This window comes from Aquarana catesbeiana, linkage group LG02, assembly GCF_042186555.1.
Source record: "Aquarana catesbeiana isolate 2022-GZ linkage group LG02, ASM4218655v1, whole genome shotgun sequence".
Lineage (NCBI taxonomy): Eukaryota > Metazoa > Chordata > Amphibia > Anura > Ranidae > Aquarana > Aquarana catesbeiana.
In genome coordinates, this window is record NC_133325.1 from 371,826,551 (window position 1) to 371,842,401 (window position 15,851).

At 42.9% G+C, this 15,851-nt stretch overlaps 1 protein-coding gene across 4 annotated transcripts in view; it reads right to left on the minus strand.

The window, feature by feature from the left end:
* The window catches only part of GUSB (glucuronidase beta), a 53,788-nt gene extending 38,249 nt beyond the window's left edge, over positions 1 to 15,539 (minus strand). Inside the window, exons 1-2 of one of the 4 annotated variants that reach the window (XM_073615099.1) lie at positions 15,117 to 15,539; positions 3,046 to 3,234 (exon numbers count right to left, since the gene is read on the minus strand). In XM_073615099.1, the coding sequence (XP_073471200.1) occupies positions 3,046 to 3,234; positions 15,117 to 15,320 (393 nt within the window). In that variant the 5' untranslated portion in view covers positions 15,321 to 15,539. The remainder of the gene's footprint in view (positions 1 to 3,045; positions 3,235 to 15,116) is intronic. The other 3 variants (XM_073615101.1, XM_073615102.1, XM_073615103.1) reach the window with 3 other exon arrangements.
* Positions 15,540 to 15,851: the final 312 nt, after the last annotated feature.

Here is a 15,851-nt window from a genome sequence, read left to right on the forward strand (position 1 = left end):
GAAAAATCCTCATCAAGAAAATTTTTGCTGCCAAAACAGATCCTAAAATGTAAGAATGTATAATATATATATATATATATATATATATATATATATATATATATATATATATATATATATATATATATATATATATATATATATATATATATATATATATATATATATATATTTTTTTTTTTTTTTAAATCAATGTAAAAAATGCAAAGTGAGCAAAACAGAAGAAAAATCTAAATCAAATCAATTTTATGTTTTGTGCGATTACCCTTTGGCTTCAAACCAGCATCAATTCTTACACTTCAACAGTTTGTACATTGTAGTATTAGATTCAGGTGTATGATTAAACAATTATATCAAGCAGGTGCTAATCATCATTAATTTCATATGTACTGTAAACTGAAACAGTCATTAGATGAAACAGAAGCAGCTGCGTAGGAGGCTTAAAACTGGGTGAGGAATAGCCAAACTCTGCTACTAAGGTGAGGTTGTGGACAACAGTTTCATGTCACAGGTCATGCACCAAGACAAGACTGAGCACAGGAACAAGACACAAGGTAGTTATACTGCATCAGCAAGGTCTATCCCAGGCAAAGATTTCAAAGCAGACTGGGTGAAACAAGTGTGCTGTTCAAGCTCTCTTTAAGAGGCACGAAAAAAAAAAAAAAAAAAATATATATTAGGTAATGTTGAGGACCGTAGATGCAGTGGTCGGCTAAGGAAACTCAATGCAGCAGATAAAAGACAAATCATACTCACTTCCCTTTGACATAGAAAGATGTCCAGCAGTACACAACAGTACAGAACTGTCAGGAACCAATGGGACCCAGTTACACACATCTACTGTCTGGAGAAGTCTGGCCAGAAGTGGCCTTCATATAAGAATTACAGACAAAAAGCCATACGGCCGATGTAAAAACAAGGCTAAGTGACTTAAAGCGTTTATTAACCCAAAGAAAAAAAAACAAACACAGATTCTGTTCCTTTAAAGCATGTTACACAGCACAGTGCTTGTACTGTGTAATTTGGCACCCTGTAACACCTGTAATACCTGGCTGATCCTGCCTGGCTATCCCCTCCCTTCTTGCTATCCCCTCCCCTCTGCAAACAGACCACGATAATCATGGCTGCTGAGCCCGACATCGTGGTCCGTTTGTGTGCCTCCATCATCGGCAGCCTGCTCCCTGTGCCCGACTCCTCTGTCCCCCCTCCCCCCTCTACGTGTCACATAGCGACAGTGCCGCTCCATCCCCCTCCTGCTGCAGGAATAAAAAAAATGTATCTGTATACTAATACAGTGTCCCGCGGTCTCTGTTTCATTAAAAAAAAAATAACTCTTTCACCGTATCTCACGGCAGCTCCCGGCGATCATGTGACCAGCCGTGTCTCCTCTCTTCCCTCCACGTCCCGCTGACATCAGTGGGGAAACCTGGGCCCCGCCCACTGCTTCTGCAAGACGAGCAGAGAGGAGACACAGCTGGTTACATGAGCGCCAGGAGCCGCTGTGAGATACTGTGATAGAGGTATTTTTTTTTAAATAAACAGACGGGGGGGGGGGGCTGTATTAGCATACAGAATGGATTAACAGCATCTTGAACTGTGCATGAAAACAAAGGAACTGGGGTGCAGAAAAATTGTAGCAGGTGCTCTGGACTGATGAGTCAAAATGTGAAATATTTGGCTGTAGCAGGAGGCAGTTTGTTCGCATAGGGTTGGAGAACGGTACAATAATAAATATCTGCAGGCAACAGCGAAGCATGGTAGAGGTTCCTTGCAAGTTTGGGGCTGCATTTCTGCAAACAGAGTTGGAGATTTAGTCAGAATCAATGGTGTCCTCAATGCTGAAAAATACAGGTATATACTTATCCATCATGACATACCATCAGGGAGGTGTGTGATTAACCCTATACAACCAATGTCATTAAGAACTATCTTCAGTGTAAAGAAGAACAAGGAGTCCTGGAAGTGATGGTTTGACCCCTACGGAGCCCTGATCTCAACATCGAGTTGGTCTGGGATTACATGAAGAGACAGAAGGATTGGAGGCAGCCTACATCCACAGAAGACCTGTGGTTAGTTCTCCAAGATGTTTGGAAGAACCTAACTGCAGAGTTCCTTCAAAAACTATGTGCAAGTATACCTAGAAGAATTGATGTGGTTTTAAAACAAAAGGGTGGTCACACCAAATATTTTGATTTGGATTTCTCTTCTGTTCATTAACTTTCCATTTTGTTGATAAAAATAAACTATTACCCTTTAATTTCTGAAAGCATTCTTAATTTATAGCATTTTTTCACACCTGTCTAAAAACACTGTTACACAGTAATGTATATCTGATGCAACACAGTAATCCATGCGCAGGGAATGCATCATAACTGTGTGTCCTGCGACTTGGGAAGAAGGAAGCTTTAATGAAGACAGCAATGCTGGCTGTTGAATGGTGAAAGCACAGGGCTGTCATCACTGTAAGGCCCCTTTCACATGAGGCGGACTCCGCCAGGGGTCTGTCTGCTCAGCGGGGAATCTGTCAGCTGATCCCCACTTAGCAGGCAGATGGCTGGTCTGCGTCTGCTCTCCTCTTTGGGGGGTTGGATGTAAATGGACCTTCTGTCCATTTACACCAGACTGCCATCTGATCCAATCTGCTAGACAGATAGGGAACATCAATCTGTTTTTAGCAGATCGGATTGATGTCGGTGAATAATGGATGGATCGGGTTTGCCTGTGTGAAAGGGGCCTAACACAACAAACTCAGAGGCAAGTTTGTCATGATGTGCACATTATTGCAAGTGCTCCTGCAGCCCCAGCCCTCTGTTCCAGTTGGGGGTTTTAATTTTTCTCACTAATGCAAAAGACAGTATTTTTCCACAATACAGTATGAGACTAGAGATAAAAGAATAAACAGAAAAAAAAGCAGTACAGCTACTCAAACATGTTGATGCCAGTCTTTCAACAAAACCAGATGAGCTTTGCCCATGTATGACTGTCCTTACACTGTCCTTGCACATTAAATGAGCAACTCCAGATGTTTAAGCCTCTCATACTCACAACAATGGAGTAATAGTGGGCACTGCCAACACGGAGAACAATTCTTGAAGAGTCTTGGTCTTCCAGCCACCTTCTCGGCAGCCAAACTTCCTTCTCGTACCAAACCCATCCGATGAAATCTCTTAAAGTGACGTCCTGAGTAATATCATTATAACTGGCAGGTACTGCCATGTCTATAACAGGGCCTGTCTGTAAGATTATAAAGGAGGTGGTCATTATAAATAAGCAACACAAAGCAATAAAAATTTAAAAAATACAGTTTAGGAAAAAAATATTTCTAGGGTAACCCCTGTTCAATAGTCCTAGGTCACCAACTCACCTTATAGTGCATCTGGTGTGGTCCTCATAACTAGTTCAATGCTGCACAACAAGAATTAAGATTCGCAGAGCCTCTATCCATCTATCTATAATAGAGATTCATCCCCCTTTTTAACCTTTTTTCTTCCCCCCCCCCCCCCCCGATTATCTTTTGTCGCTCTCAGCCCTCCTCTTTTGAGGACCCTGGATGCTTTTTACTCCGACGTTTCCCCTGACCTCTTGGAGTATCTCTCTATTTTTTTTTTGAGTGGCACTGCAATTAATAGAATGTATGCATAGCTAATGATTAGGTGGTGTGGGTGTAGGGGGGTGGGTGGGAATGGGTAGGTAAAATAACAATGACACCAGCTACATTAAGACATTTGCACAATATAAAAAAAAAAAAAAAAAAAAAAAAAAAAAAAAAAAAAAAAAAGGGGTTCACAGAGCCTACCAAATAGGTAGATACACAATGAGGACAATGCAGTATACTCAGAATACCAAAATTTTATTACAAAAAGATAAAAAGTACTGAAGCACTGCCTGTGGATTTTTTTCGTTATGTCCAACTCTGCCACTGGGTGACCTCGCTAAGACGCATTTAGACTTATTACTTTAAAAAAACAGCTTTTGAACATACCTGTCTCAACCCGGCTCCCTGGGCACCATCTCAATGATTTACTCCTCTCTGAATGCTTTTGGCTCTTCCACTTCCACCTCTTATCCTGGTGGGAACGTGACCTAGCAACCTCTATTGACCCTGATGGGTGGAGTAAGGCCTAGTCTTCTTTCAACATTGCTGCCTTAGAGGCAGCATACAAGGTCCTCTTTAGATGGTATTGGATCCCAGCCCGTATAGCAAGTTTGAACCCATTATACCTTCAGGGGCTGTGGCCAATACGGTGAGGTTGTGGATATCTGGTGGTCCTGCCCACATTTAACTGCGTTTTTGGTCCAGGGTTTTCAGGCTCCTCTACAACTTATTTCATGTGCCCATCTGCATAGGTGCTAAGCTCGCTCTACAATTCAGGGCCTATTCTCTTTCCAACAAAAGCTTGCAACCTGTTTACTGCCACCAAACATGCCATAGCTCGTGCCTGGAAGGGAAGAAACATTCTGTCTCAGCTGCAGTGAAGAGCAATTTGACCACTCTAATGGTTAGTAAAAAGATGACTAGTATTTTACATAGGTTGCCCAGACCTACCTACAGTATCTCACAAAACTGAGAACACCCCTAACATTTTTCTATCTTTTCATGTGACAACACTGAAGAAATGACACTTTGCTACAATGTAAAGTAGTGAGTGTACAGCTTGTATAACAGTAAAGGCTGGTGGGTGGAATGTCCTAATAGATATGGCACCTCATCCCTGAATAGAATAAATGTAACAAAACATGGGGGGAGGGATTATAGCGGTGCCAATGACAGTCTGAACACACTCTGTATTGTAAAAATATCAAATCTTTAATAATGTAAAGTTTAAAATCAATTCATACAAAAAATTTTAAACATACAAAAGGAGCACTATACAATTTATCTATTGACCGACACCAATGATGTTGAAAGATAGTAGCAGGTCAGTTCATCCCTACTAGTTTCGCCAAAACATTGGCTTCATCAGGGGAAAAAAAAAAAAATATAGTAGAAGGTGAATAATGACACTAAAAAAAGAAAAAAGGATCAGTCACAAAAACAGAAAAGTGGATATAAAAATATCATGACACAGATCAATGAGCGATTGAACAAGGAGATCACAATCCTGTCTAGCTAAAACCTCATGCATCCCACGTAACCACATCCCAGGCATACCCTGTCAGACTCCTGAGACAGACAAAGTGGGCGCAGTTAGGCAAGTTGGGACGAGAGTCGCACTCAGCCCTGTAATTGGCTACAGGGGGCCTATAAGGGATGCCTATAAAAACTGAAAAACAACAGATTAAATAAAATAAAAACTAAGTCCTTTTATTGCTATTGACACGGGCTGAAAAGCCTCAATACATAACAAGACCAAATAGGTGAAATAAGCGAAAATGAGAGCTGGGCAGATCAATATATTGTGCTTGAATATGTTGAGACAAAGGAATGATTGGAACAGGATGAGGGGGGGGGGGGGGGGGGGTTTAAAAGGCTGCCACTGTCTTATATTCATTTGCTGACCTCTTTGCGTGCTGTGGCTTGGCTAGTCTTAAATAAGGTAAAATTGGTTCCTTCGTTATCTCCCTTACTCTGTTGGAATTCCTGCTCCCCCTTTTTTTTTTTTTTTTATCTGTAGATGCTTATTGTAATTCATTATGCTGATTGTGGGTTTCCATTGAACTCAGACCTAGGTGATTGAGCCTTTTGGACCTCCTTGGCAGCATAGTGTGGTCTCTGCTTCCAGCTTTCCACACTGCCCGATTTGTACTTTATTGTGCTTTCAGTTGCCCTTGCTGGCTATTACTACGTAAGGGTAAGCGTTTGCTTCTTCATACTCTTAGGTTCCTTGTGTGAAATATGTAGGGCATTTTCTTGAAAGCCTCAGAAATATCCATATTTATGCCATTAATACCATGCACTTTATTGTTGTTGCAGCCTCTTTTGTTCCAATCATTCCTTGGTCTCAACATATTCAAGCACAATATATTGATCTGCCCAGCGCTCATTTTCATTTTTTTCACCTATTTGGTCTTGGTATGTATTGAGGCTTTTCAGCCTGTGTCAATAGCAATAAAAGGACTTAGTTTTTATTTTATTTAATCTGTTGTTTTTCAGTTTTTATAGGTATCCATTATAGGCCCCCTGTAGCCAATTACAAGGCTGAGTGCGACTCTCGTCCCCACTTGCCTGATTGCACCCACTTTGTCCCAGGAGTCTGACGTGGTATGTCTGGGATGCATGAGGTTTTAGCTAGACAGGATTGTGATCTCCTTGTTGTTCAATCGCTCATTGATCTGTGTCACGATATTTTTATATCCATTTTTCTGTTTTTGTGACTGATCCTTTTTTCTTTTTAGTGTCATTATTCACCTTCTACTATATTTTTTCCCTGATGAAGCCAATGTTTTGGCGAAACTAGTAGGGATGAACTGACCTGCTACTATCTTTCAACATCATTGGCGTCGGTCAATAGATAAATTGTATAGTGCTCCTTTTGTATGTTGTTTACAATTTTTTCTATGAGTTGATTTTAAACTTTACATTATTAAAGACCTGTATAAGTGTAAATTTGCTGTCCCCTCTAAATAACTCAACACACAGCCATTAATGTCTAAACTGCTGGCAATAAAAATGAGTACACCCCCTAAGTGAAAATGTCCACATTGAGCCCAATTAGCCATTTTCCCTTCCCGATGTCATGCGACTCAGTGTTACAAGGTCTCAGGTGTGAATGGGGAGCAGGTGTGTTAAATTTGGTGTTATCGCTCTAACTCGCTTATACTGGTCACTGGAATTTAAAACATAGCACCTCATGGCAAAGAACTCTCTGAGGATCGGAAAAAAAATAATTGTTGCCCTACATAAAGATGTCCTAGGCTATAAGAAGATTGCCAAGCACGGTGGCCAAGACCATACAGCAGTTTAACAAGACAGGTTCCACTCAGAACAGGCCTCGCCATGGTTGACCACAGAAGTTGAGTGCACGTGCTCAGCATCATATCCAGAGGTTGTCTTTGGGAAATAGACATATGAGTGCTGCCAGCATTGCTGCAGAGGTTGAAGGGGTGGGGGGGGTCAGCTTGTCAGTGCTCAGACCATACGCCATACACTGCATCAAATTGGTCTGCATGGCTGTCGTCCCAGAAGGAAGCCTCTTCCAAAGATGATGCACAAGAAAACCCGCAAACAGTTTTCTGAAGACAAGCAGACTAAAGACATGGATCACTGGAACCATGTCCTGTGGTCTGACGAGACCAAGATCAACTTATTTGGTACAGATGGTGTCAAGCATGTGTGGCGGCAACCAGGTGAGGAGTACAAACTCAAGTGTGTCTTGCCTACAGTCAAGCATGGTGGTGGGAGTGTCATGGTCTGGAGCTGCATGAGTGCTGCAGACACTGGGGAGTTACAGTTCATTGAGGGAATCATGAATGCCAACATGTACTGTGACATTCTGGAGCACAGCATGATCCCCTCCCTTCGGAGACTGGGCAACAGGGTAGTATTTCAACATGATAACGACCCAAAACACACCTCCAAGAGGACCACTGCCTTGTTGAAGAAGCTGAGGGTAAAGGTGATGGACTGGCCAAGCATGTCTCCAGACCTAAACCCTATTGAGCATCTGTGGGGCATCCTCAAAACAGAAGGTGGAGGAGCGCAAGGTCTCTAACATCCACCAGCTCCATAATGTCATCATGGAGGAGTGGAAGAGGACTCCAGTAGCAACCTGTGAAGCTCTGGTGAACTCCATGCCCAAGAGGGTTAAGGCAGTGCTGGAAAATAATTGTGGCCACACAAAACATTGACACTTTGGGCTCAATTCGGACATTTTCACTCACGGGTGTACTCACTTTTGTTGCCAGCAGTTTAGACATTAATGGATGTGTGTTGAGCTATTTGAGGGGACAGCAAATTTACTCTTTTATGCAAGCTGTCCACTCACTACTTTACATTATAGCAAAGTGTAATTTCTTCAGTGTTGTCACATGAAAAGATATAATAAAATATTTACAAAAATGTGAGGGGTGTACTCACTTTTGTGAGATACTGTATACCCAAGCCTTTTTGGAACCCTACCTGCCCCCTTCTCTACCCCTCCCCTATTCTTTACCCCACCCCCCCCTTTTTTTTTTTTTTTTTTTTTTTTTTTTTTTTTTTTATAAATTACCTTTTTCTTTTGGCAAATCGGTTTTGCCTGCCCTTACTCTTTCTCTCCCCAGTATGCCCCTAGGTCCCTGGACTTAGGTAATCTATGCAGACCCACAGCTCACACCACAAGGTCAACCAGCTGACATATTCCATTACAAAATCGCTAGGTTATATGTCATCCTACCTATGTTTCTACTTTATGCTCCCTTGTTATGCCCCTGCATGGGTGAACAGTTGTTGTTGTTGTTGTTATTCTAATAGGGCGGTGCACAGAACACAATAGAACAGCAGGAGAGATGGCTGTACTAATGTTGGATAGTTAGTACAGCGGCTCCTCCTGAGCTGTCACTTTTTTTTTTTCGTTCAGCCCTGCTGGGTTGAAAAAAAATACACACAAAAAAAAACAAAAAAAAAAAAACTAATGTGTATAAGGCTTAAGTTTGCTCAGCCATTATGGAAAATGCAGTATCATTCAGTAGGTTTCCTGTAAACATGTTAAGGTCAATGTACATCTGGCCGACATGTAGATTTCAGGACAAAAATACACAGCTGATGATAGGTCTGTTTTATGGACACATCAGATGTCTAACCAGAACCCTAATGTCTCCATTGCATCCTGTGATTGCAAACTGCACAGATTCCACAACTTCCTCTGACCTACCAGGATCAGGACAAAAAAAAAAAAAACCTGTACCAGGGTAGCAAGGACAACAGAGCACCATGAAGTGAAAGAGCATTGGTGAGAAGTTGTGGTTTTGTGAGGGCCCATTCTCATTAGTTTACACAGTCCTAACAGACATGGCAAATTCCTCCCAAATTTCATTGTCCAGTTCAGACTACTGAGGTGCAAAGGTCTGTGCTGAATAAAAGCAGTACATGCTTTTATTAGTTGAAATAACCCCTGTTGCACTGGAGGCAGTATGGAGGAATATTTACATAAGGGCCAATTCACACCACAATTTGTGTTATGGATGCATTTCTGAATGCATGTATTTGATGAGTTCTACTTTTGTTGACTGCACTGGAACATACTGCACTGGTGTGAACTAGGGCCATTGGAATCTATGTTAAACACGGTCCATGCTTCTTTGACGCAAAATATAAATACACTGGACTGCATCTGGCGCTAACCACCGCTAAGCCTATGTTCACACATGCAGTGCGGGAAGCGCAGAGGTCCTTATGTATTTCCTGCACTGCATTGCAATTGCACTGTGTTTATGATCCACTACAGGAGTCAGTACAAAGTTGACACCCCAGAAGTATCGCAAGCGCGGTGCGGTTTGCCCGCACCAGATTGCATGGTACAAAACTATCAAGCGATGCAGTTGCGGTGCAGCTCCAAAAAGCGTGCCTGCACTTTTTGGTGGGATGCGGGGAAAAAACAAATAGCACCGCACTGAATCTCATGTGAATTGCACAGTACTGGAAAGCACTAAAATTCAGCAGAAGGCACATGTCCCCATTTAAGGTGAAGAGAAGAAAAAAAAGGAGGGGGAAAAAAAATGCACCAGAAACGCATCAAAAACACACATGCAGAAATACATCTGGACTACGTTTCTATGGTGTGAACTGGCCTTTAGGCTTTAAAAAGGAGAAGTTCACCTTTGTACAAAAAATAATAAATGCACATCTTTTTGCATGTAAAAAAAAAAAAGTGCATTTATTATTTTTTGTATTAGGAGTCTGTGTAAAGCATTGCACCAGTGATCAGATCACATGCAGGTCTCCTCCACACTGTCAGTGTATCTGCTTACTAGGGTTGTCCCGATACCGAGCATTTGCCCAAGTACTTGTACTCGGGCAAATGGTCCCGATGCTTCCCCCGATACCTGGAAGACAGCTGTGATCGGCGCGTGGGGGAGTTAAAAGCTTCTCCCCCAGCGGCTTTCACCAGCTTTAGTGACATACAGCGGTGATCGCTCACAGCTGACTGTCACTGCATCCTCCTCCGTGCCCCCTCCTTTCCTCTGTGCCTCTCCGCTGTCCCCCTCCGTTCTGCTCTCCTTATCTGTCCCCTCCATTCCTCTCTCCTTATCTGTCTCCCTCCGTTCTCCCCCTCCGTTCCTCAGTCCCCCTCCTCCTTCCTTTGTGTATGGATAGAGTCAGCTGACTCTGTCCATTCACAATAACTGAAACATTGTAATCTCCTGTGATTACGATGTGTCAGTTTATGAATGGAGAGAAGCTGCTGTCTTCTCTCCATTCATTCTCAGTGCAGCTGACGCTGCAGAGAAAGGGACTGGGGAATCTCTATCCTCTGTCTCTTTCTCTGTCTCAAGGGGGAGATATCAGAGGTCTGTTAAGACCCCTGATATCTCACCAAAGCCCCCCAAAAGGGCTGATTAAAAAAAAAAACAAAAAAAAAAAACAATAAAGAATAAAAAAAATATTATTGTAAAAAATAAAAGTTGTAAATAAAAAAAAAAAAAAAACAAAACACACACATACACCGTTCACCCCCCCCCCCCAAAAAAAAAAGCAAGCACTGTTAAAAAAAAAAACAAAAAAAAAAAAAACAAAAAACAAAAAACACTGTCACGTGACATTTTAAAAAAAAGTATCGGTAATCGGTATCGGCGAGTACTTGAAAGAAAGTATCGGTACTTGTACTCGATCCTAAAAAAGTGGTATTGGGACAACCCTACTGCTTACCCATACATTCCCTACGGGTCGCTGACAGGAAGACTCAATTAACTACCTCAGCACCGTGGTAGTTCATTGAGAACTAGAAGCCGACAGCCGCTAAGGTACTTGCAGTTTACTCATACACAGGGCTGTGTGTATAAATGACACAACGGTGTGTAGGCAGAGCCCCGCATGGCTGCACTGTCTTTAAAAACTGGCAGCTAGTATGGGGAACTTCTCCTCATACTGCTGCCACAGCCGGCGGTGACTGCAGCACTGGGAACATGTTACATGTTCCCAAAGGTGAACTAAAGCCCCATACACACTATCAGATTTTCTGCTGATTTTTGTCTTCAGATTTACCAAAACCATGTAGTGCAAGGGCCTGCCTGATTGCATACAAATTGAAACTCCTAAGGTTTGACCTCATATATGCTTTTGGTAAATCGGAAGGAAAAAAATCAGCAGAAAATCTGATAGTGTGTATGGGGCTTTATCCTTTAACCACTTCAATACCAGGCACTTAGACACCTTCCCGCCCAGACCAATTTTCAGCTTTCAGCGCTGTTGCAATTTGAACGACAATTGCGCAGTCATGCAACACTGTACCCAAACAAATTTTTTATAATTTTGTTCCCACAAATAGAGCTTTCTTTTGGTGCTATTTGATCACCTCTGCGGTTTTTATTTTTTGTGCAACAAATAAAAAAAGACCGAAATTCTTTAAAAAAACAAACAAGTTTTTCTTTGTTTCTGTTAAAATTTTTTGTAAATAAGTATGTTTTCTTCTTCAATGACAGGCACGGATATGGCTGCACTGACGGGCACTGATATGGCTGCACTGACACGGCGACACCAATGAGGTGGCACTGATGGGCACTCGTAGGCGGCACTGATGGGTACTGATGATACTGATTGGTGGCACTGATAAAATGTATTGATGGCATTGCTGGGCATAACTAAAACATAATGGTGCCAATCAGTGCCCATTTGTGGGCACAGATTGGGCACATGTGGATGGCCATTGGGTACATACCTGGCCATCCACATGTTGCCCCTTCCCTGGTGGTCCTAGTGGCGATCCCTGGTGGTCCAGTGTGGTGATCTGAGGGGGGGGGGCTGTGCTGATAAACAATCAGCGCAGACCCCCCCCCCGTCAGGAGAACCGCCGATCGGCTCTCCTCTACTCGGGTCTGTCAGACGCGAGTGAGGAAAAGCCGATCAACAGCTCTTCCTATTGACAGCGTGATCAGCCGTGGTAAAGAGCCTCCGCCGGAGGCTCTTTACCAAGATCGGTGGAGCGGTGTGTCAGGCTGACACACCGCTCCACCGATCGCCACGATGCGCGCCCCGCGGGCGCGCGGTGGCATGTTATCCAGCTGGACGTCATATGATGTCCAGTCAGGATAACGGACCCACTTCCTGGACGTCAATCCGCTATAGGGCAGGCAGGAAGTGGTTAAATTATGACTAAAGGCAAAACGTTTGTTTTAGTTTTGGATGGAGTGGAGATGGATTAGAACATCTGTGAGGTTTTTATTGCCGTCTGTGTCCCCGTTAGGGAGATTCACCGTGTATATACGGTGCTACTTTGACGTTAAAGCTAGCTATACCTCGGTAATTTTTTTACACAGTGGGCGATCCTCTTTCACATAAAAGTGGTCCCAGCGGTGGATTTGCCACGGGATCATTTAATAGGCAGCAGGAGAGGTGCCCCGCCTCTTGCGAGTCATTTCCGCAGCTTACCAGAAAGGTCAGCGTTGGCGGAAATGATCTGATCGGGTGGAGTGATGGGCAGGAAATTGAGTGAGGGCAAGATGGCATAATCAAACAATAAGATGACATTAGAAAAAAAAAATAAAAAATGTAATGCTTTTAAGTGTAAATGTGAGATCTGAGGTCTTTTTGACCCCAGATCTCACATTAAAGAGGCCCTGTCCTGCTTATTTCTATTAAAAGGGATGTTTACAGTGATCAAAAAACATTTTTTTTTTTTAACCTCCCTGGCGGTAATCCTGATCGCTTTTTTTCATTACCAAAAGCGGTAACCAGGAGCCACGCTAGAGATTGCATCGCAGGATCCAGGCAAAGTTACTTACTTACCTTGTCCCCAGGATCCTGCAATGTCTCCCCGCTGTATCTGCGGGCTGTAATACTCCGCCTGATGTATTACTGTGCCGGGCTCCGTTCCCTGCGAATGTAGCGACACATGGGGGCGGAGCCCAGCGGCAAATTCAAAATAGTGGAAAAAAAAATAACATACAGTACACTGTGATCTGTAAGATTACATTACTGTATGAAATCATTTCACCTCCCTTTTGTCCCTAATGCTTTGTCCAATGCCCTGCATGCAGTTTTATGTTATATATACTGTTCTTTCTGCCTGGAAACTTGAGATTGTCCATAGCAAACAAAAAGTGTCCCTTTACGTCAAAAGTGGTTTTAGACCAGCTAGAAAACAGCTATAGCGAGTTAGAATTGCTTGCAGAATTGAGAGATAGTGATTTGTGGGGAAATTTGTCAAACACTGAAAGTAATGACAGCGACAATTCTGCAACTGATCAAATTTCTCTGTTTTTGATTTGATTACATTATTGAATACAATTTATTATAATTTATGATTTTTTGTTTCAAACTTTATCATACCCTGGATGTCTACTAGACTCTTGTTTGGACAGATTTAAGTGTGTTATTCCTAAGAATTACAGGCCTACAATATAAAACGGCAAATTTCCATGCAAAATAATTGTACCGCTTTGAGCTTCAAAAATCTGACATAATCATACTACCAGGGAGGTTAAAAAGGGACAGTGTAAAAATAAAAAGTAAAAAATATATATGTAAAACCCCCTCCGTGCTCACACGCAGAAGCGAACGCATACGTAAGTCACGCCCACATATGTAAACAGTGTTCAAACCACACATGTGAGGTATCGCCGCAATCATTAGAGTGAGAGCAATAATCCTAGCCCTAGACCTCCTCTGTAACTCTAAACAGGTAATCTGTAGAAAATTTTAAAGTGTCACCCGTGGAGATTTTTAAGTACCGTAGTTTGTCGCCATTCCAGGAGCGTGTGCAAATTTTAAAGTGTTAGGTATAAATTTACATAATCTGTGTGTTTGTAAGACCACTGCGCAAATACGGTGTGACATAAAGTAATGCAACGACTGCCATTTTATTCTCTAGTGTCTCTGCTTCAAAAAAATATATAATGTTTGGGGGTTCTAAGTAATTTCCTAGCAAAAATTACTGATTTTAGCTTGTAAAAACCAAATGTCAGAAATAGGCTTAGTCCTTAAAGTGGTTGTAAACCCTTACAGACCACTTTTACCTACAGGTAAGCCTAGATTAAGGCTTACCTGTAGGTGCAAGAAATAGCTCCTAAACCTACACGGTTTAGGAGATATTTTCAAAAGACAGGCAACAATGTCAACGGTGCGCAGGCACACTGAGCGTGCCGTTTCTAACAGCGATCATTCTGTTAGTGACGTCATCGCGGCTCCGGCCAATCACAGCGCCCGGAAGGAATATGGACGCTTCGTGGAAGCGGGAACAGCAGTGACATTGCAGGCTCCTGTATCAGGTAAGTGACACATAATGGGCTACTATGCGATGCATAGTAGCCCATTATGCTTTACCTTTGCAGGGAAACAAAGAGGAAGTAAACCCATCAGGGTTTACTTCCTCTTTAAGTGGTTAAAGCGGAGTTACACTTAAAAAAAAAAAAATTTAAAAAAGTCAGCAGCTACAAGCTGCTGACTTTTAATAATCGGACACTTACCTGTCCCAGGGTCCAGCCCCGGTCGTCTCCCCCCAACCCCCCCCCCGCTCGGCGGTGCCGGCATTGTAACTGTGGACACCCGGCTTCACAGCCGGGCATGCACTGCGCATGGTCGCGCAATCATCTGGGGCCTGTCACGTGTCCAAGATGATTGCCTAGTGCAGGGATATGCAATTAGCAGACCTCCAGCTGTTACAGAACTACAAGTCCCATGAGGCATAGCAAGACTCTGACAGCCACAAGCATGACACCCAGAGGCAGAGGCATGATGGGACTTGTAGTTGTGCAACAGCTGGAGGTCCGCTAATTGCATATCCCTGGCCTAGAGGGAGGGGGGAGAGCTGATCTCCCTTCCTGCGCCAAGGGAAGGGACGTCAGGAGCCCAGGCGCCGAAGGAGGCAGATTACGAGGGACCCCCTAGCAACAGGCATTAAAGAGGTGAGTAAAATAAAAAAAATTTTCTCCAAATTTTTTTTATTCATTTTTCCATGCACATTAATGATTTTTTTTTGTTTTGAGTGGAATTCCACTTTAAGAAGGACTATACTGTAGTAGAGTGTCATGTGAGGTCTTACCTTCCATAGCGGACTCCTATACCACTCCTTGCGGATGCCTTCATTCCTGTCAGAAGAGGTGTCAGCCCGGAAACTCCACATCCCGCTCAGCTCTTTGACTTCCCTGGTGGGGGTCTCCCGGGGATATAACATCCCCCCAGTCACTGCTTGTGTCAGGACAGGGCTGACAAGCAGGACAGACAGCCAGCTCCATAGTGCACACATCCCAGCGGAGGACAGCAATGCTCCTTTTCTTCTTCCTCACATGAAGCTGAGGATCATGTGCCCCGCTCTGTCACATGACCCGCTCTGTCACATGACCCCCCCCTTCTGCTGGCCTTACTTTGTTACCCGGAAACTAGAACGTTTTTCCAAGTCACGTCAGACAGCACCATTAGCTCTTTGTTTTAAATAGTATGTCCGAAACAAATGATCATTAAACCTAGTAGCAGCGCTCATATGTTTCACTAAGGAGTTGGCGCTCTGCTGCCCTCTACAGCCTGCCTTAGCTAATTACATCTTCTGTCCGCTCTAATGACAATAAATCAAATTTTTACACATAATGCAAAGATCCCTTTAATCCAGGACACATATGAATTACACAGGTTCTGAGGATAATTTAATGCAGATAAGGCACCAAGTGACTTTAATGACCACCTTAATCAGCCACAGAACCTGTGTAATTAATGTGTGCCCTGGATTAAAGGGATAATGTGGCAAGATTTGGAACAAAGTCCCTCTTTCCTCCTTATTTGT